Source organism: Vigna angularis, chromosome 7, assembly GCF_016808095.1.
Source record: "Vigna angularis cultivar LongXiaoDou No.4 chromosome 7, ASM1680809v1, whole genome shotgun sequence".
NCBI lineage: Eukaryota > Viridiplantae > Streptophyta > Magnoliopsida > Fabales > Fabaceae > Vigna > Vigna angularis.
In genome coordinates, this window is record NC_068976.1 from 27,076,692 (window position 1) to 27,099,768 (window position 23,077).

The window sequence follows — 23,077 nt, forward strand, 5'->3', positions numbered from 1 at the left end:
TTTTATCATAGTGAATCCATACACATCCCATACATTCACACACTTCCCACATAAATCACATGATCATATCATTTTATGCATCCCAAACACTTTACACACTAGAATCAATCAAGAGAGAGAGCAAAAGAAAAGGCTTGACCCAAAAGAATTCGCACAGCGCATCCTACTCGCAAGGCGAGACAGGAGGATCTCGCACAGCGCACACCTTAGTTCGTATAGCGAATTAAGTCGCAGCATACATCAGACTTCAAACCTCTCGCATAGCGCACCCAGGTCGCTATGCGAGAACCCAAACAGAGACCAACCTCCCAAAAGTTCTCGCTATGCGCCTTACTCGCCCTTCAAATTAAATGGGCAGTGATCCCAAACCACCACCAGTCGCATAGCGACAGGATTCGCCATGGCGAGTCCATAAACAGTGAGCATCACCCTCTGGTAATTCGCACAGCGCACCAGCTCGCACAACGAATTACCAAGACAGAGAGCACCCTCTACAGCTATGCGAGACAACTCGCATAGCGACACTGCATAATCTGCAGAACACGAATTCTGCAGAATCACACACTCACACTAATCCTTACCATTTCTAGGACTCTTGGCTAACTTCTAAGGCTTCTAATTCAAGTTGTGTACCTAATTGAACTTGTCTAGATGATTACAACACTTTATTAACATGGTTCTAAGGTGAACATTACTCAGATTTAACTTAAAACTCTAATTTCATTAACCCAAGAACCCAATTTCAATTCTATCACATTGAACATGATTTTACTCAGTTTTAGGCTCCTAACCAGTTCCATTGACTCATCTAAACTAACCCAACTGCCCAATTGGTCACCGGAGAAGAACCCAATGTCTGAACACATCAAACTCACCTCCGACGCCAGCACATATGACTAGTCACAACTGACTGGACCAGGCCAGGGCTGCTCTATGATCAGGGATGTGCCAACTCAGGTTTTTAAGGTTCCTCTATCCTACCAACAAAGTGCTCTCAACAAATTACAGTTAATTTATCTAAATCACCCAAACTGTCCTAGGGTACTCTAGACCCCATTGTCCAATTTCCATACTCCGCTTCCCTCACAGTAGCCTAAAACAGTACCTGTACCCACTCACTATCCATTTTAACTATTTTATAGAGTTCTTACTCCATTCCAGAAATCCAGTACATCCAACACACACTCATCCAAGTCAAACAAGGTTCAGTACACCATGGATACACAACTTCCACACATCCAGCAAATACAAATCAACATGCTTACCACAAAATACAATTCAACAGTAATAAATCACGAATTATCAAGCATACACACCATACAGTTCAAACAAAACATAACTAGCTCCCCTTACCTTGAAGTTGAGTAGTATAGCCAACTAGAGTGCCCTAACCGTGCCTTCACAGAGAGAACCCAAACAATGCCCTACAACCACCTAAATGGTGATGAAAACAGCTCTTAGAGCTAGAATAGGCAGAGAATAAAAAAGGAGCACCACTAGTTGCATGCAACCAGTAAAGTTGCATGCCCTGGGTTCAAGAAGAGTGGAGAAATTGACTTACCCGTCCAAATAGAAATCTAATCGGATAGAAGGGAAACTCTCAACTCCGTGAGCGAAAGAACACCACCTAGTTGAAAATGCAACGGTTCAAATGAGTGTAAGGGTAGAGAGAAGGTAGAGCAAGAAGGAGGAAGCTGAGTTTAGAAAGAGAAAGGAGAACTGGAAAATGAGCTCAGAGTTGGAAAATGAAGGAACCCCTTTTAAAGTCATGGTGCTTTTGGCCCTTTGGGCCTGACTGCCTCAGAAAATAAGGCCCAATAGCCCATATAGTTTCCAGGACCTTACATAAACAAATATTTATGTGAACTTTCATATTTTATTGGATAAATTTATTTCATTAATATGATTTTACTTCTTGCATTCCATCATTTCTTGGCGTACCTCAAATTTTTAAAATAACTATTTTATCATTTTTAAAAATGTCTTTCAGATATGTTTCGAAAATTTTCTGAAGTAAGTTTTTAAAATTAAAAAAAAATAGAATAAATTTTTCAAAACACATGAAATATATTTTAGAAAAAAAAATTGAAATAGGATGTCTAAAATAAACTTCAGAATACTTTTAAAAATGAGTATTCTAGAATATCCGTAGCTTAGCGTTCTTTCTCTTTTCTTCTTCCTCTACAACACCAACTATGATGGTAGCGACAGCTGTGATGTGCTGCAGTAGAGAAAGACTATTTTCTTTTTCTATTAGTTAGGGGTGCAGTTAGTAATTCTGTGGGTGCAGGAAGCAATACGCCATTAATATTAGTTTACAGTCCAACTCGTTTGCAGGCTTCGGTTTACTGGATCACCTTTAACCCAAATTTGACAAACTTATATGACCCAAATATCTAATCAATTACCATATATAATGTTTTGTTTGTATTCTAGGAAATGAGTATTAATGTGATTCTTTATGAAATAATTCTTTTAGATATTTACAATATGAATTATCTCCTTTAAATATTGAAAAGTGTGCCCAAAATAAAAGTTATGTGAAATGTGCCCAAAATAGGGTGAAATATTTTAAATAATCATTGTTAATTCATTAATTAAAATAAGTAGTTAATAAAACTCAGTTTATGCAAGCTTCCAAGATAGAAAGATCGTTTCAAATAATAGACTATAATAAAAATTCATTATTAATGTAACTCTAATAATTCAATTCAAACATACATTAACGTACTCTGCTTGTAAAAGAAATCAAATATCCTTAGCGTCCATTTTCCAAAAACTAACTCTAAAATAGTTACTTATTATTCTTACTATGCATTTTTCGGATATTAAAATTAATTAATTATTACAATTATTGGATTTTAAGAAAATAAACGGAGAAAAAAAAAATAATTTTGATATAGTGTTTAGTGCTATTAAAACGGGTTATTTGGTCCAACCCGGCCCACCACAGGCTAATAGGTTAAACAGATTGACTCATTTCATTGACTCACTTAATTACAAATTTCTTTTAAATAAAAAAAAATTGCAATTATTCTGTAATTCAAATTTAAATAATTTCACTCATGATGTTAGACTCAAAAAATAATTTAAAATAAAAAATTAACACACAACTCAAATGTAATCCAAAAACAAATTCAAAAAATGAATAAATAAATTTATAATATTGATAACTTTTGTAATATTTTGCTCTCTTGGAACATTTTTTTCTTTATTTCTATTTACAATACAATAAAAAAATGTTAACTAATAATATTGAAACACAAAATAATAGATAATTAAATTAAATTAGGTGGGTTAGTGAGTCAACTCGGCTCACCCTGAGAGGTTATAAATGAGTCGGATTGAAAATTGGTTTATATAAAAAAAATTATTTTTTTCAAATCCAATCCGACCTGAATCTGTGATGGGTCAGATTGACTTGCGGATTTTAACCCATTTTGACAGCAATAATAATATTATAGTAATTTAACCTCTCTTCTGTATATTCATTTAATGTTAACTTCATCATAATTTGTACTAATATTTAAAGTATTAAAATGGATGCCTTATGAATATATATTCATTAAAATAAAAACATTTAATTCTCACTTTGCTCGTACCAAAGTTAATTTCCCTATAAACTCTTAAGATAAATATTGAATTAGTGATTATGTTAAAGGAAATCAATTAATGATTTAAACAATAACTCAAATCATTAAATAATAAATAATAATAGCTATTCAGGAGAAAAAAAAACAATAATAGCTTTAAATGTTTTATCATGACTTTATTTATTAGCCATGACACCTCTTTAAATGATTGATTAAATAGAACATGGATCCGGTCTCTAATTTGCCACCTGAAGGTCCACAAAAGTTCCTTTATAAACTGAACTTTGGTTTTCAGTGGTTTTTGTGTTCGTGTGGAAGAAGCTTACTCTTCGAAGAGACTTGCTAATGAAATGTTGAGTGTGAGGAAGAGATTTGATATTATTCTTTACTCTCAGATATTGGTTACTAGCCCAACATGCATAAGGCAATTAGACATGGAAGTTAGCCACAATTTGTGTTTCATGTTCAGTTGCCTTATTGCAGGTGGGCTGAAAACAAATATTTGGTATCAGAAGTTCTTACCATATGCAAGGACGATCGTTCGGTGATATAATAATTTTTCCTCACAGGTGGAACTTATCACTTTGATTTTCATTTGCTTGTAATTTTAACTTCTTAACATTCTACAATTATTTTATCTTGTGGAGCAGAAACTTTTAATTTGTGGTTTTCATCATAATGGAGCAAATTTATGAGCTCATACTCTGTACATTTAAATAACGGATTTTTGCAAGTGTATCTGTCACTCTAATCTACTGTTCTAAAATGTGTCTGATTGAACCAAAATTTAGTTTCTTTTCTTTAGATTTTTGTTTATTGTTTATGAATTTTAATTATTTAATTGCTGCTTTCACAACATTTATCATGACACTGTTCTTAAGTTGAAAATGAACTTTTTTGTTATGAATTTTATTTATTATTTGAAACATTAGACAATTTATCATGAATTGATGAAATTATATTAATAATATACTTTTTTAATTTTAATACATTCCGAAACAAGCAATTTAAACAGTGATTCAAGTACTAAACTATTAATGCATACCTGGGTCGGTTTTCATACTATAATACGGTTTTGAGAAAAGTTTTTCTCCAACATCATCAAGTACCTCCACAAAAGCCAAGCATGAACTGAGGTGGAAGAGATAACATTTTGGCAAAAGCTTTATGCACCCTATCAAATTTCTCACTCCACCCCAAAAGTTTCCTGAAATTTTGTTCCGAAATAGGAGAGGTGATTGTCGCCAGGAAAAAAGTAAATTCCAAAACCGCAAATGAAATCCAGAATGATAAGACACAGGAAGAAATTTAATAGAATACAGGAAGCAATAGCCTAACATTTTTTACTGGCCACAACATTTTCTACTGGCCACAACCCAAGTTAACTTCTCATTCAGAGTTTTTTTCACAGAAAGGGTTTTATTTACAAATTTATAACTTAAAAAAATAAGGCTTCACATTCAAAAAGTTAATTGACTTAAAGTGGTTTTTATAAAATACATAAATCATAAAAAACAATTTTATAAATCAAATTTATTTATTAATTTTACTCCCACAAACACTGAGTATTTCTAAGCAGTCTTATATTGGTGTTATCAATCATTTACACAAAAATATTAATCGATATTAATCAATATTAAAATAAAAAAAGGATGGATGCTGAAGGATCGAGCCCCACACACCCGAAGGGGATTGGCGTCCGCTGTTCCTGGTAATACTTCGTAAACAATCTAGTATGTTCATTGTTTAATGTGATGGGGGCAAAACTAGCGATGTTTTGGCGTAAAAATGGCATGCACGCTAAAACAATATTTGAAAAATCCATAACCAACCTTGTCAAATTCTTATTTCTAAACAGAATAATCACAAGACAACGAACAAAGCTCTGTACCGAGACATCCTCTCAACAAAAAAACAACTTATTTTCTTTTCCTATCAAACTTGGGAAAATAACAGAAAAGACTGTAAAGATCGAAACAGTCTGACACTTCAAAACTTGTTTAGCTTCCTCACAGGTCCTCTGGGCCGTTAATTTCCTGCGTACCACAATTGAATCTTTAGACCTAGAAGATATTAGAACTACAACCTCATGCTCACAAATAAAATCCATATATACCTTGTCCGCAACGACAGCACCGTCTGGAACTTCCAGCTTTACATCAGGCTTTGCTACAATACTCACTTTTCCCTGTCAAGGCACCACAGAACAACATCAGGAAACAAAATAATATTAGTTTGAATAAATATGACTCTTTTGGCCCCCCTCTTCTTAATTTTTAGTTTCAGTTCCGTCAGTGTATATTCTCTGTTAAACGAATTGGTTCTTTCATTCATTAATAATTAATTTGGTCAAATTGGTGTTCTACTAGTTTATGACACTAACTTGGTGCTACATAATCACAACAGCACTGTTGTGTCAACCAAAGATTAACGGTGTTGAAGTGCTAAACTGACAAATAAATAATTTGATTCATAAGAAAAGTGACATGACAAAAAGTCGAAGGGAACAAATCAACCAAACTGAAAGTAAAAAAAATAAATAAGAACCAAAAAGATATTTTAACCTATTATTTTTCTAAAATTCCATAGAGGATGGAATTTTAAAAAGACGAAACCAAAACAAGTTACTGCTAATCATAACAAGTGAGAGCCTCCCTAAAATGGTATTGGCCTGGGTTAGTTTGGACACTATAGTTTGTCTTTCCCTTGTTTGTTGATTCCGATAATTTCTTTTCTTGAATATTAGCCCCTATAGTTTTATTATGTTTTAAGAAATGTTGTACATTTTTAAATATATAAAATATTAAGAATATTTACGATTATTATATAAATTAAGAGTGATTAAATAATACTAAATAATTTTTTACAACTATATATTTTAAAAACTGAGCGACATAGCATTTAAAGAATAATTTATTTCTATTTTAACATTTCATTCTTAAAAAGAAAGACATCTACTAAAATATTTTCTCAAAATAATATGTATTGACATGTTTCTTATTATTATAAATTTATGTATACTTTCTTTAGATACTTATGGCATTTTTGGATATACACCGGAACAATAATATAAGAATTAAAAATTATATGCAATTCTTTAGATGCTTATGGGATTGTTAACCAATCAAATTGGAGTTCCACTAGGCTAATTCGCAAAATAAACGTGTTAGAAAAACACTTACTCCCAAGATAAAACTCTTTTAATTGGACAATAGTATCTAAAAGCACATAAGGTACTGTATCTAAGCTTTATCCTTATAAAATACAAGTTTAACAAAAATCATAACGACAGGAACTTTTACGAAGGTTCTTGCATTAATCATAAGAGTATACAATTCTCTCATCCAAAATTTAACCAAATGAGGGCAGAAATTTAATATAGTTATATAAGTATTCAGTTCTATATATTTGAAATATTAAGGTCAGTTTCACAATTAAAATTCAACACGATGTTAAAGCACAGAAACTAAGGATTAATCAAATACCTTGAGGATAACTCCAGCTCCAAACCATACATCGCCAGCCACTTTAAGACTGTCAAGCTCAACAATACTAGGAATTGACTTGAAGCGGCCCAAGAAGTTGCTAACCTGTGAAGGGGACTAAGAAATTTAGTATTATGGTTACGCTCTAACATAAAGTAATAGCAATATCAATCTTAACCTTCTTAAATTCTGGTCCCAGTTCAATAGAAGGGTTTTCAGGATTTGCCCTAGCTTTGTTCCGAATGACAAATCCACTTTCCAAGGTGTAGAGGTCAGACTGAAGAAACAAAGACAACTAATTGTGTCAAATAAAGTATCAAATATTCAAGATTGTGTGTCATGTATCGGAACAGTTTATAACCTGGACAAGAAGTAAATCTGAAGTTGCCTTCACTGGAAGGAACCGTGATCGAGGAACATTAATACCAATAGCCTTGTCAAAGAACTGTTAGAAACGATGTGAATATATTAGCACTGGAAGAAACTTACAGTAAAGACTTCATTAATATGTTAACAAACACTGAGTACCCTTATGGCAGCACCAGCTGCAGTTTCCAGCTGAAGAACTTTAATTCCATCGACTTCCTACAAATCCACAGTTTAGTTAGTCAGCAATTTCCCAACCAAATATCAATTCTCAAACAACTAGCTCACAATAGAGCATCCTAAAGAAGGAAAGACAGGCTATCAGTTGAAAAATAACAAATTTAAACCTTTGGATTGGGAATAATTTCCATCTTAAGAGCATCAGATTCAACAAGCCTTTTTACAGCGTTTAAGTTCACCCACCTATAGATTGTTGTCAAAACATATGCATGAGTATACAATCTAGAACAATAAGGGCACCACTAACCACTGAAACTTACAAATTATTTGTGTTGAAAATTTTGAACTTCTCAATTGACTTGAATTCACTGACCTGCATTGAAGACAGCATTAAATTTGAATGGAATAGTTCGCAAATTTCTTCTCTAGTCTACATCAAAGTTAAGACTCACATCATTAATTACCACATGTTCCAGCTACCATAAATTGTATAAAAAGAATAGCCAAAAGCAAGTATTGTCACTTAGCTTTATAAATATTATATCATCAATGTTGATTTTGTATATTTTTTGTAAAAAAATATGGTAACAGATCCATAATTAGAGTTCACAGTTTCTTATCAACTGCTTGTAAAGTAAAAAAAATGTACTGCAGTTGCATTAAGATATGAACTCCTTATATGTACCAAAGTAACGGCTGTGAATGTATATTTCCATAACATAAATTGGTTCTCACCTTTATCCTTCAAACACTTTCCAGAGTGGAAACTTGGGAGATTTGAATGAAACTGACTAAATAATCGTGCTTTCTATTTTTTTTTTCTATTACTTTCTTTTTGAAAACTTTGATGCATTGATGTAACCTCTCCAGTCAAATTATCAATACATAAGAATCAGATAATCACTTAGGCTTCGCAACCATTTTTTACACCACAAAATAATTAAATCAAACAAGCCAATACATTAATGCTTGATCACTACGCTTATTCTTCATAACATTATATTTACATAAAATAACTAAATAATTTACTTAAAACAATTGCCTATGCTGGGAAGAGGGAGATGAATCAAGAACAAGAGACAGATTTAGTGGCTTACATGTTCATCTGGGACTTGTGCGATTTCCAGGAGCTGCATAAAAGAATCAAAGATAAATATCACTTATTAGCAACGTTCTTGAGATTTCAATGATTTTTAATTTTCTCATTTAACCAAAAGGAGGAAGAGAGCATGAAAATTGAACTCTGGATGGATTTTCTTTTATTTCAGTGAGATATAAATTACAGAAAGAATATATCACATAGAAGCAAGTTTACAGGGAGAGACTTGAAATTTTTTATAACTAGAGCCAGAAATAATGAAATGAAACTTTGGTTGAACAGAAATGAAATCAGTAAAGATTACATGCCTGAACTCTTCCTTCGTAAGAAATCAAAGTGCCACCCTTGACATCAGCCAATGTCTTGGGAGTCACCTGCATTAGAAAAAAGGGAAAGAAAAAAGATGAAAAGACGAAGTCTGAAATAAAAATTACAAGATAAAAACCATCTTTGCTTACCTCCATACAGTATTCATTCTTGTTCTGGACCAAGTGATGTAAGATTTCTACATCAATGAGTCAAGTACACTGATAGTACTAAAGAAACTTCTTTTTATGTATAAATAGTAAGCAATGTAGTAAAAAATATTTAAAAACAAAACAGAAAGAACCAATGAACAATGAGGATACGCAAGTCAACTATAGCTCCCAAGTTATCCGAATTGGCTACAAATACATACTCTTTACCCTGTAAGAAGAAAAGGAAAATAAAAATAAAGTTATGATAATAATTATGAAAACATAAATAAACACAGTACAACTAGAAACAAGTTGAGGTTCAGGATTAACCTGGGACAATAGTGCATCAAGTTTGCCACTGTTAGATAATGATGGGAAGACATCACCATGGCCGGGAGGGTACCTATGCGTAGGAATTACACATAAGCCAAATCAGATTATTTGCAAATTAGCTTAATGTTAATTTGCTATCTTGAACACTTTCCATTTGAAAAACAGCCACAAATCATAGTTATCACTTTCAAGATAACAAAAAATAGTAGTACTTGGATCTAAGACATAAAAACATGATTACTTTTATATTTTAAATGACATTTAGCATATATTAAACGGTGACTAATTGTGTCCTACAATATCTAATTGGGTTTAACGTAACAAACATCACACCCACGGCAAGCTCTGGCAAAAAAAGTTTGATGAATGTCAAAAACAGTCTTTACATAGTACCAAAATTCCTCCAAGGAAGAAAAGTCAATTACATCCAGAACAAGTTTTACCATGATGGCTGATATGTGGGATTTAAGTGGTGGATACAAGTGATGCATACCAGAAAAAATAAACTCGGTTGGATGAACCTCAAAAGGCGCATAACTGCTAAAGTTTATATGAGGATATTTCTACATATTAGTTGTGGAAATGAAGCTTCTATGGCTCCTTAGAATTTAGGCAACAAGATAAAAACTTAAAGGAGATACACAAGTTACTTCAGAAAACACGGATTTATGGGATAAACCTTTAAATATATAGTTTTCAATTATTAGTTTTAAACCTAGTTCTTCTTTTTGGTATCAATGCAGTGTGAATTTATCTGTAGGTTTCTGCAATCAGCTATGCTTCTTTTCAAAAAGAGAAAATTTATAATATTTTACTTTCAAATAAACCCGTGTGACACTAGGAGACAAAAATGACACCAGTTAGGGGTACAGAAACATAAGCAAACAATCCATCAAAATATGAGCAGTGTTAAGGCACATTTGACTAAATAAAATAGTTGCAGTGACAAGTTGACAACCAGAGCCCTCAGCAATTAAGTAGCAAACGTGATTGGACCGGGGATATGGAAAATATTCAGCATCAAAGAAATTTGCACGTAAAAATGACAAACCAATGCATATAGACCAGCTTAGATTTACGACTAAATTATGCATGTAGCCATATACCATTTTAGCAATTCTAATTCAGAAAAATAAAAATAGAAGAAAGATGTAAATTGTGAAATCGGTGCAATAATATAATCGAGTATAAAAATGAAAAATGAAGTCATACCATCCGTCCTTGTCAGTACGCCCTTTGGAAGGCAATGGCAGAAAGTCTTCAGAAACCAATCGAGGATACTGGCTCTGCATAAATTAGTAATAGTGCAACAAAATAAAAAAAATAAAATCAAAGTCCATAAAATCCATAGTATAGTAAAACAAGAAATCAGAGTTACAGACCTGGTTAAAAGTATGAATCTCAATATTTGAGTTTTGGTATTTTTCAATAATCTACAAAAGTAAAATTGTTAGTTTACAAGCAAATTCAGATTATAATTTTACTAGGCAAAGGGAATAAATAAGAAATAAAGAACGAGTACCTTTTGAGTGTCATCATGAGTGTTGAATGAATTCATCAAAAGCAAAGGAACATTGCTTCCGTATTTGGAATTAAGATTCTACATCATGTGTTGAATAAATTCGTCAGCGGAAGGTCCATACAAGTGGGGGAAACATAAAAACCAAGTAAACGAAGGACTCGAGAATAACCTCAATTTGGATGACAATTAAATCTAGAAATGTCAACCCATCACGAACTTCAATGACAGATCTGCATTTGATTTGCAGATCAATTAACCCTTAAATACAGATACAGCTCGCCAGAAATGGTGATTTAAGAATATAATCCTACCGGAAATTTCGTCTTGGTACAGGCCGTCGAATTACTTTTAACAAATTGAAAAGTAGCTCCCATTTTATTTTCTTTTGTAAAAGATGGCACAAGGATAGCAGATGTGATTTCAAACAAAACGCCATACACAGTACATATACCTACATCTACATGCATTAACCGCGTATATAATACGTCTTTCGGATCATAATCAATTTAGATAAACCAAAGATCAACAATCAACAAAACTTCATGTATACGATCCCAATCCTAAGTCTCGAGTAACATTCGCTGGTATCTAAAACAAAGAATAACATATATATAAGCATAGGCATACTTAGGACCAGTGCAGCCCATAGTTGTTCCCAAGCCTCCATTTAGCTTCAACACCACGAGCTTGTCCAATAGATTCTTCACCTCCGAAGCATCTGCACCAATTTCGTTCCATATAACAACACCGAACTCTGTTTACAAATCGACGAAAGCAAACAACAAAACGCGAGGATTCGTTACCTTCAGGAGTTGGCGCCAAAGTGTCGTAAGGCACAACCACTTCGTCCGTAGGCGTCTGGATCTTGCTCCATTCCACATGCTGCGCCTCGCCACTGTAACGCATTTAAAAGCAAGATTCGCTGAGATCAACAACAAATAAGTGCAAATGGAGAAGAAGTTGCTCCATCTCGGAGATTGATTCACCTGAGATAGCGGGTGACGAGGTTGATGAATCCACTCTTCTCGTTCTCACTGCACGGAATAAAACACGAATCAGATTCCGATCTGGCGAAAACGGAAACGAAAATGAAGGAAATCGAGAGTAGAGGATTGAAATTTAGAGAATGCGAGACCTGATTTCGTTCAGTCCGGCGACGGCGGTTTGGAGAGCGGAGAGCTTCTCAGTGGCAGTAGCCATTACGGTGGAAGAATAGAGAGAAGGCGAAGGATGCGTGGGTTACGTGAGGAGATTAGAGAGGGAAGATAGTGAGAGTGTGTGTGAAGAGGGTGGTGATAATAGAAGAGAAGAGAGGGTGTGGTGGTGCTTGCAGAAATTGACACGGGAACAAAACGCCAGCGTATTTAATTTTGAACAGAATATGCTTGCATTGCACCCGAATAAGTAGATATCATCATATCAGGGGACCCTGTCCTGATCTGATCCCTCTCGTCCAATCGGAGAAAATACTGGCGCTACCTTTACGCAACCTGTGCGGTAAGAAAACTGGTGCTATTGGTTTCTATGTTTAACTTAATTCAATTACTCGTTTCATTTTTATTAAACCTGATTCTTTTTTAGTTTCTATATTAAAAACATGTGTATACTAATTTTAGTTTCCTTAGGCTATGTTCTGTGTTGTACAATCTAAAATAAATAAATAAAGATTAAAATGGGATGTTTTAACATAAAGATGCGTGGTTAGCTATCTCAAAAGGTAAAACTTTTTTATTTCTTTCTTTTGAGTTTTATTCTCGGCTGAGTTATCAATGTTAGAGAAGACATTTTTTTATTCAAGAAGAAAACATTTTAGTTAGCTTAATGACTTCAACTAAACTATGAATAAAAGTTTCCAAAAATAAAGTTAATTTTCTATTTTATTTTATTTTAGTATAGATGTTTTTGGAATGGGTAGGTTGAGTATTGTCAATTCGAAAATAGTTTTGTCTTACATTATTATTGTTTCTTATTTGTTCGGTCTCCAATATCTTCTGTTTCTCTAATACTATTTAGATTATATTTGCAGAAAATATTTTAATTTTAAAATTAATAGATAATCAATCAGAAGGGTATTAGATGCAGTGATGTATGTGTCAGTAATCATATATTGTATTTTTATTTATAGTTGGTGTTATAGGCTTTTACCTTTTTATTAGTTTAATCATGGTTGAATCATATCTTAATTAACATTAGTTAGTTTATTTATAGTCATCATTAACTAAGTGTTAATCTCACATTTATTTTGCAATCGATAAATCTTATTGATCGATTGGTCGACCCATCAATCGATTAGTCGACCCATCAATCGGTTGATCGATGGGCACGTTAGACGGTCTGATTGATTGACCAAAAGAATATGTAGAATACACTCGCTTCCTAAGCCTTAGTATCTAAAACCGAAGAGATAAAGGAGTTTGAAAAGAAAAAAGAACGTATTTGATGCTTGTGTATGTCGAATGTTATAATTCGATTGAGAGAGGTTCCTTGGTTGGAACTCATCCTTAGTCGATGAAGTTTTTGAGACGGGTTCCTTGATTGGAACTCACCCTTAGCTGAATGTTTTAGTACAATCAGGAGGGGTTCCTTAGTTGAAACCCGTCCTTACCTAATGGAGTTTTAAGAGGGGTTCCTTGGTTGAAACTTACCCTTAGTTGAACATTTTAGTTCAATCGAAAGTGGTTTTTTAGTTGGAACTCACCCTTATCTAATGAAGTTTTCAAGAGGGGTTCATTGATTGGAACTCACCCTTACCCAATAGGGTTTTTGGGAGTAGTTTCTTGGTTGGACATCGCTCTTACCCGAATGTGTTAGTTTGTGATCGAGAGGGGTTTTTTAGTTGGAACTCGCCCTTACTCAATGGATTTTTTGGGAGGGGTTACTTGGTTAGAACTTGCCCTTACCCAAATGTTTTAGTTCGATTGGGAGGGGATGAGGTTGAGAGGTTAAAGTTAACCAGAGGCCACGAGAATGAAATTGATTGGTAGAGGCCGAGTGACAAAGGTCGAATGATGAAGTCGAAATGACAAGACTGAAAAGTCGACAAAGAAATTGAGACTCAAAGGTTAAGACGGAATGACCGACCAAATGATTGATGTCAAATGATTGAGGCCGAATGGTTGAGGCTGAAAGGTTGATGTTGAATGGTTGAGGCCGAATGGTTGAGGCTAAATGACTGCCCAAATGGTTGAGGTCGAATGATCAACCAAATGGTTAAGGTCAAATAGTTGAGGTTGAATGATCGAGTCGAAATGTCAAGATTGAAAAGTCGACAAAGAAAATGAGACTAAGAGATTGAGGTAGAATGGTCGATTGAATAATTAAGGCCAAATGGTGAGGCCGAAATGTCAAGACTGAAAAGTTATCAAAGAAATTGAGGCTAATAGGTTGATGACAAATGGTTAAGTCAAAATGTCAAAACTGAAAAATTGATAAAGAAATTGAGGCTGAGACGTTGAAGCCTAGAGGTCAAATGATTGAGGCCTAATGGTCGAGCCAAGATGTCAAGACAAAAATATTGACAAAGAAATTGAGATTGAAAGGTTGAGATCGAATAGGCAACTGAATGGTTGAAGTAGAATGGTCGATCAAATGGTTGACGTCGTCGAATGACTAGCCAAATGGTTGAGGTCGAAAGGTGGAAACCGAATGGTTGAGTCCGAGTAGTCGAGGTCGAGTAATTGAGGATAATTGGTTGAGCCAAAATGTTAAGATTGAAGACTCAACAGAGAAATTGAGGCCAAAATGTTAAGGTTGAATGGTTGGGACCAGATGATTAAGGTCGAATGGTTAGGGTCGAATGACTGAGTCAAAATGTCAAGACGGAAAAATCAACAAAGAAATCGAGACCTAAGGGTTGAGGTTGAATGATCGTTCGAATGGTTAAGGTGAAATGACCGAGCCAAAATGTTAAAATTGAAAAGTCGATAGAGAAACCGAGACACAAAGGCTGAAGTCGAATGGTAAAGCAGAAATGTCAAGATAAAAAGTCAACGAAGAAATCGAGATCAAGAACGAATGTTTGATTGAATGGTTAAGGGTAGGGATGACAAAAAAATTCGCATCCATGGATATTTGCGGATATTTACTACTTGCGGGTAATATACTATATTTCGTCTCTATGGTCTCTCATTCATCCAAGTGCTTAAATGATACTCGTAGAAGATATTATGGTATTAAAGTCAATATATGACTTATCAAAAGGATATTAAATGTAACGATGTATATGTCAATAACCATGTCTTAAACTTTTCTTTATAATAAATGTTATGAACTTTTATTTTTTTCTGACCTACTCATAGTTTAATCATATCTTAATCAATATTAATTGATTGATTTATGATTATCATTTAACTAAGTTTAATTCAATTTTTATTCTGCTCAATCGATTATACCAAAAAATTAGTTGATCCACCAATTGATCGATCAATATATCAATATCAATCATTAAAGACTATCAACATGTCAGGTCGATGAGTGTAATTTAGTGATGAGAACTATATCTAGGATACAAAAACTAATGCATATGATGTGAACAAGTTTTCTATTATTTTAGGCGCGAGATTCAATTTTCGAGTACGAAATTAATGGTTGGAATTTATACGACATTTAAAAAAATAATAATAATCTATCATACGCTTGATACCCAAACATTAAAAGAAGTTGAAAAAAAAAACAACCTCAATGTTTCACGTAGAGCTGTCAAAAACGGGTAACTTGTTCGACCCGGCCCGACCCACCACGGGTTGGTCACTTAATGAGCCAACTCAACCCTGGACACTTATTAGCAAGCTGAAAAAAATCGAACCCAACCCGACGCACCACGGGTTGGTGGGTTAAACAGGTTGGCTCACTAGCTCACTTAATTATAATTTTTTTTAAATAAGAAAAATTATATATATTTTTAATTAAAATGTAAATAAATTTCACTCTAACTCCAAAGACAATTCAAAATAAAAAAATATATCATACCATCCAAGTGTAATAAAAAAACAAGCACAAAAAGTGAACAAATAAGTTTTTAATATTGATAATTTTTGTATTACTTGTCCATCTATAATATTAAAGTTTTGAATAGATAAATCTATAATATTTTTCTCTCTTGAATCATTTTTTTTATCTCATCTACAATATAAAAAAAAGCTAATTAATAATATTGAAACACAAAATAATAAATAATTAAATTAAATAGCTAATTAATAATATTGAAACACAAAATAATAAATAATTAAATTAAATTAGGTGGATTGGTGAGCCAACTTGACTCATCATGAATTCAACTCAGATGAACTGAGTTTTAAGTGAGCCAAATTAAAAATTAACCCACATAAAAAAATTATATTTTTTTCAAATTGAATCCAGCTCAAATCATAGTAAACCAGACTCGCTAGTCATAACTCATTTTCACAGCACTAGTTTGACATAACAAACAAGTAAATAAAAGCTTCTATTTATATTTTTTTTTACTAGTTTTGCATATAAAAAAAAAGAAAATGAAAGTCTAGAATACCTCTTTCATATTGGGTTTGAGGTCCGATTTCTTAAATGGTCTGTAACAATCTAAAAAGCTATCGCACCCGAATGAGGTTAACGATCAGGTGTAACATTTAAAGGGGTGTAATCACAATTCTGGACCGTGAATTGTGTTATTTAATTCGAAAAAAAGTTATCACTTTATTGCATTAAAATACACTGCTATTAATATACTTGATGCGAAATTTTGCAATAGTGAAGGCCGGAAGCATCCGTACATGAATAAGAAGATGTGAGGGAATGTCTTGTTCATGAGGGTCTCAAATATCAAAATATTTCTTTTTTTTTTCTTTTTAATTTGAAATAAGGTTGTGAATTGTTCTTGAAGATTTCCTGCATAACTAATAATATTATTAATTTTTTTAATTCAACAGTAATTAAAATAAATTTTCAACTAATCACATTTTATTTTAAATTTATTACACCTACTAAAAATTTATACTAACTAAATAGATTATATTTTCTATTAATTCTAAATTAAATTTACCTAAATAAATTTTATTTTTTATTCATTTTAATTATAGAGGCAAAAAAAGTAATATTTTAATTTAATATATTAAAATATATATCTTTTTTATTTGTCATATCTACTAAATCATTTACAAACTTTATTTTAAGATGTTTTCATTTATCCCTTAAAACAAAAAATACTATAATAATCTTTCTATCCTCTTAAATTTATGCATTTATTATTCCTCAAATCTTCTTTCCAATCCAAGCACACTTTGAGTCACACATTATCCAGTCGAACCATGGTTGATACTGACAACAAAGAAAGTCTATTGACGGTCTTTTGATCTTGATCCTTAATCCTCAATTTCTTGGTCAGTGAATTGTTTCAAGACATTATTAGAAATTAAAATAAAACAACAATGACAAAACACCTACTTATTAAACAGAGATTAAAAATAAAATATAATCTAAAACATGATTAAGTTGAATCTTGCTTAACTGAATGAACGATATTAAATTGAGTTAAGAGTAATATAAATAAATAAGTATTTAAAAATAAAAAGGTTAGCTACAATAAAGAAAAAAAAAAGAAATTAGTAGTCTATACAAATTGGAGAAGTTGGTGTCTTGTACAACCTATCTAGTATTTAATTATGGACTTAAGTGTATGTATAAGTGTCTTTTTTTATCTTACTTTTTATTCTCTCGTAATAAACCAAAGACTAGTTTCATTTAAGATATAATTAGCGTAAAAGTTAGAAAAAATTTATATATGTATAATTTTTTCATCCACAAGAGTTCAAAATCCAATCTAATGTTATCCGAAATAATACTTTCAGATATACCAGTTGTATTTGTTAGACGTGTTTTGATTTTTGTTCTTTTATTTTCATTATAGCGTAGAAAGGTAACAAAAAATCACAAGTTGCAAAATCATAAAGATGTGAAGTGGGTGAATATTGAAGGATATTAAGTTGTAAAAGTATAGAAATTAGAAAGTATTATTGTGAAAGCAAATATTGCCCTTTTTGTACACCATATTTATTATCATATGAATAAAATGTATTTAACAAATGAGCAAATTGTTGGTTAAAAACCCATCTAAACCAATAATTTGCTACCTAACTTAGATCGGTTTAGAATAAATGATAATGCTACCAAACTTGAATTGGAATCCTCGTCATGTCAATTTTCTCTTTTAATCTGCTTAGTTCTTTACACTTTTTAGGATAATTTAAAATTGTGTGTTGATTTTGAAGGAATTAGAACCGCATAAAGCCCTCGAAAAGTGGATGGCTTATTGCAAGTTGTGTTTTTTATTCAACGATCAAAATCAACGGTAAAAGGTTTGTCGAAAGGGTATTGGTATATAGAAGATGTGAATTGGATTTGTTTCTTCTTTTCAGTTCATGCATGGATTTTCCTTTTCACGGTGGCAACATTATCTTTAACCTCTTGAACAAAAAAATAAAAGATATTATCTTTTACCTCTCTGTCTGAGTTTGAGTTGAAACAACGTTTGAACGCATTCACATGGTTTGAGAAAGAGACGTGCGTGGCTTGCCCCCATTGTGAAACATTGCTTGATGTGAACATAGACACTGAAACTAGGCCCCATGGAAAAAAGTTGATGTTGCAGTTACTTTATTACCCTTACTTTTGTGCCTAGATGCTATTTCTAGCAAGACAACCAAGGATACCAACCTTAGGTACTTGTATTGCCCAATGCTTGAAATATATGTGTGAACTAAAGTTTGGTTTGTTTCATAGAGATAAAAGTTTAATATATATGATAAAAGCGTAATTCGAATTTTGTTACGGTGTAAATGTTTTTGTAGTTACTTTGAAAATCTTCACAGGTGGCTTAACTTTTTATTAAAAAAATTGAAACATCATTACAAATTAGTTGTCTGCATTTTCTATTAATTTTTGAAGAAAATAAATATCTTTCTAACAATTTTTAAAATTTTTAAAATTAGGCTGAAATAAGTTTGCATGAGTTATGACTGCTCATTGGCTCAAGTATATAAATTGACATGAACCAAGAAAGGCGATCGTATAGTGAAAAGCATAATTAGTGTTGCATTTAGGAAAGTGTCAAATCTTATAACAATTTGGTTTAGATAAATTTTTTGAATAAATATTTATATACAATTGTTTCCACATTTTTCGTGAGGATTCTGTTAAAACACAAACTTGACTGGACGGGTGAACTATCACAAACGGTAGAGGCGGGCGGACGAACGATGAAGCTGCCACAGATCGGGCGGACGCTTTCTCTCCAACTGATGCAGACCGGGCGGACGGTATAGTGACGGACGGACGCTGCTCCACACTCCAAGCCGGGCGGTCGTCCCCATGCTCCAAGCGCTACTCCATACTTGTGATGCATGTATGCATTGCATCGTAAGAAATTCGTCCAGAACTCATATCTGGAACATTTATTTATACTAATTGTAATGAGCTTTTACCTTTAGTGGGCCTAATAACGACCCTTTTACCTTTAGTGGGCCTGATAACGGCCCAGTCACACCTTAATGAGTCACTAGCGTTTAACTGTGTAGTCAACCAAGCGCGGGTCGGTTGGGAAGGATGGTCGGCCAGGGATGTCAACCTGGGTGGGCGGCCATCTGGTTCTGTTGGCCGGTCACACTGGACGCTCGGTCCTGTTGGCGCACCTGGGTGGACGTTCGGTTCATGACTGACCTTGGAGGGTCACTCGGTCCGTGTGCGGTCGGGCAGCGTTCACTTGGACGCTTGGTCTTGGCGCTCGACCAGGGTGGACGTTCGGTCTTGGTGCTCGACAGGGGTGGACGTTCGGTCTTGGTGCTCGACAGGGGTGGACGTTCGGTCTTGGTGCTCGACACGGGTGGACGTTCGGTCTTGGTGCTCGACACGGGTGGACGTTCGATCTTGGTGCTCGACACGGGTGGACGTTCGGTCTTGGTGCTCGACACGGGTGGACGTTCGGTCTTGCTGCTCGACCTGGGTGGACGTTCGGTTCCTGACTGCGGAGTACCGGTCGGTACATAGCGTTAGTTTGGACAGCCGGACGGTCATGACATTGGTGGGCGACATTGTGTTAACCGCTCGCGATGTCTTTCCATACGGCGTCCGGTCCTACTGGTACAACAATTATTTACTTAAGATGGGGAGAATAGTTTAAGAATATTTTGTTAACAATTATTTTGTTTGCTTAAATATCTTTTTTTATCTATTTTTGTTGATTTTGTTTAATATAAAATTTATTATTTTCTTCAATTTGGGTTTAATTTTTATAATTTATTTGATATTTTTTTGTGACTTCGTCTAAATTATTAATAACAAGTCCATATTAATAATGTTTTTCAATTTTTGCTTATGTGGCAGTCTTGTACACAGTGAAAGTTGGATTTTAACCATGGCAGTATTGCACATTGGATTTTAACCGTACTCGTTTGGTAAAACCCTTTATTTCTTTCCAGGAACATCAATCACATCACTTTCGTTTTCGGGATGAGAATAGTTTGATCTTCCTATCACAAAAAATAATCACTTTCATAAACTTAACATATATATTTTAACAACATTTTTAACAATATTTTAATATTATTTACGTATTATTTTGTGGTTGATCTAAAATTACTTTAAAATCAATAATAATAATCACAATAATAATAATTATAAAAATCAACATAACCAATCACATAATAATATTGATTTTAAACTTTTATAAAAAAATGTTATCAAAATATCATTATCCTAAAATTTATTATGAAAAATAAAAAAATAACGAAAGTCACGTAAACACCAAACGTAAGATTTTTATTGATGAGAAGAAAAAAATTATTTAAAAAGAAGTTGACAAATAAAATTACATATTTATTAAAAATAAAAAAAACAAAGCTATATATATTAGAATTGGACTCAATATGTGTTTTTTATTTTTATTTTAATTTAAAAAAAAGGAGAAAAAGACTTTAAAAGTAAAAAAATACTTTATAATAGAAAATATGATTTCAATTTTATATTTATGAAAAATAAAATAAATATAGTATTTCTTGTAAAATAAATATTTTTTGGGTTGTATTAATGAATGTAACATATAAAGTGTATTAATTTAATAATCTGTCCAATTATTTATGATAATTAATTTCTTTTACTGTTCAAAAATATTTAAAAGGAATTTTAAAATATTGAGATATTTAATTTTTAATACAATAAGAAATAAAATTATAATATTAAAACAAAAAAGTAATATATGATTAGTCTTTAGTAATTATTGTATTAAAAGAAAAATTATCGTTATAATGTTCAATTATTTTTGAAAAAGAGTCTTTCATCTTTTAATTTTTGTTTTGTAAATTTAAAATAATTAATGATTCCTTTAAGTTTAATTTGTATATTAATGTTAATTTTTTATTTAATAGATGTGTGTGGCGATTGTAACTTTTTTTATTATACTAAAAATAAAATATATTGATATATTATATTAAACTTACTATTTACCTTTAATAATAATATATGAGCTAAGAGTTTGTCATTAGAGTAAGATTGTTCGATAGTAAAATATTGACTAACTGATTATGAAGATTAAGTTTTCATTCCAATATTTTAATTTTAAAAGGTTCATTGAAAATTATATTTAAGGTTAAAGCCATTTAAATGTTTTATTCACACCAAATTAAATTAAAATTAAATTCCAATTTTAAATTAATCATAAATTTTAACTATCAGTGCATTAATTGATTTTACACCATTTTTTAATTTATAATTTTTCAATTCATTATAATAAAATTGTAAATAATTTAGTTCATGATCATAATGTTTCTGTATATTGGTATAAAATTTTATATTTTTCTTCTATTTTTCATTATTTTTTTTAACAACAGCAATAAAAGTAATAATAAAAAAATTATTCTCAATTATACTCAATATTTTATACAATTTATTTACACTGAAATTATATTTTATTATGTTATTTCTCTCTAAAAAATTAAATTTAATCACAATATTTTAATTAATTACATTAAATTACTTTACTTTATTATAACTTTTTATTTTAAAAAAATCTTCCCTTTTTCTAAGAAAATTGTAAAAGAAAAAAAGATTATTACTATTATATAATTTTTTTAATTCTTAATTTGGATGTGTTTTCCTTGTTTTTTAAATCTTTATGTTATCGTCTGATGTTAACTTATTATAGTATTAACTAGTTTACGTTGTGTCTAGTGGGTATTAAAGGAAGTGGTTTTAGTAAGGAAATTTATTATGGTAGTTTTGTTATTTTGAGTTTTAATAAATTTGTAATTTTACCTATGTCAATCTTTTATAATAATTTTTTTCTTCTTATCAATAAAATCTTTATATTTGGATGTGTATGTGATTTTAATTATTTTGAAAACAAGAGTGATGTGTGTGTGGTTGTTTGGATGAAGTAAATTCACATATAATTAAAAATAACTATTTTGTTTAATGGCTTTAAGGTCTATTATTTTAAAGTACTTAACATCATATTAATATTTGTTACTAAGGGTTCATTGCCGATCGAACGGTAAAGGTGCAGGAGAGTTTCTACGTTACTTTGGACTCATACGTTACCGATTGGTTAGGATGACATACAACTTTAAGGAACTGAACGATCAATGTGCAGGAAAGAGCCTCTTAGCCAATCGGTCCCGACAACTGTTGAGCAAAGTTAATGCACAAATAAATGTGATAACGGCTACTGTTAAACAGGTAAGGTTTGCATTAATGACCATTAAGAGGTAAATTAATTGGTCAGATTCCTTTAAACTCTATAAATAAGGGTTTAGGATTCAAGGTAAAGACACGTTTTTACTCACTCCTAAATTATAAAAGGCCTACAAAGAAGATTTCTAACTTAAGCGTCGGAGTGTCTTCTGCAGGTCACCCCCATTCGGTGTTTGGTTGGCTGGAGATAGGAGAAGGAGGACGCTCGACAGCGACAGGAGGACGTTTGGCGGAGATCCTTGTCCCATTTCAGCAGAAACATTTTGGCGCCTACCGTGGGACTGAGGATTTTCGAAGACACCCTAGCAAGACCATAAGGATGACTC

At 32.3% G+C, this 23,077-nt stretch overlaps 1 protein-coding gene across 1 annotated transcript; it reads right to left on the reverse strand.

Moving 5' to 3' along the window:
- Positions 1-5,417: 5,417 nt before the first annotated feature.
- LOC108338337 (UTP--glucose-1-phosphate uridylyltransferase) lies at positions 5,418-12,505 on the reverse strand. Its single transcript, XM_017575145.2, has 21 exons — positions 12,172-12,505; positions 12,023-12,070; positions 11,840-11,931; positions 11,664-11,754; positions 11,206-11,266; positions 11,037-11,114; positions 10,897-10,947; positions 10,727-10,800; positions 9,512-9,584; positions 9,353-9,410; positions 9,182-9,228; positions 9,032-9,097; positions 8,722-8,754; positions 7,945-7,997; positions 7,792-7,867; positions 7,607-7,663; positions 7,440-7,523; positions 7,257-7,355; positions 7,079-7,183; positions 5,710-5,781; positions 5,418-5,629 (listed from the first exon to the last, which is right to left on the reverse strand). Exons 1-21 carry the CDS (start codon positions 12,234-12,236, stop codon positions 5,603-5,605), a joined length of 1,410 nt encoding a protein of 469 aa, XP_017430634.1. The 5' UTR covers positions 12,237-12,505; the 3' UTR covers positions 5,418-5,602.
- Positions 12,506-23,077: the final 10,572 nt, after the last annotated feature.

Coding starts and splice junctions, on each gene's coding strand:
- LOC108338337 (XM_017575145.2), bottom strand. CDS start 12,236: ATGGCTACTGCCACTGAGAAGCTCTCCGCTCTCCAAACCGCCGTCGCC. Junction 9,098..9,181: donor AGAATGAATACTGTATGGAG/GTAAGCAAAGAT, acceptor TTTCTAATGCAG/GTGACTCCCAAGACATTGGC. Junction 5,630..5,709: donor GTGCTGTCGTTGCGGACAAG/GTATATATGGAT, acceptor TGTGGTACGCAG/GAAATTAACGGCCCAGAGGA.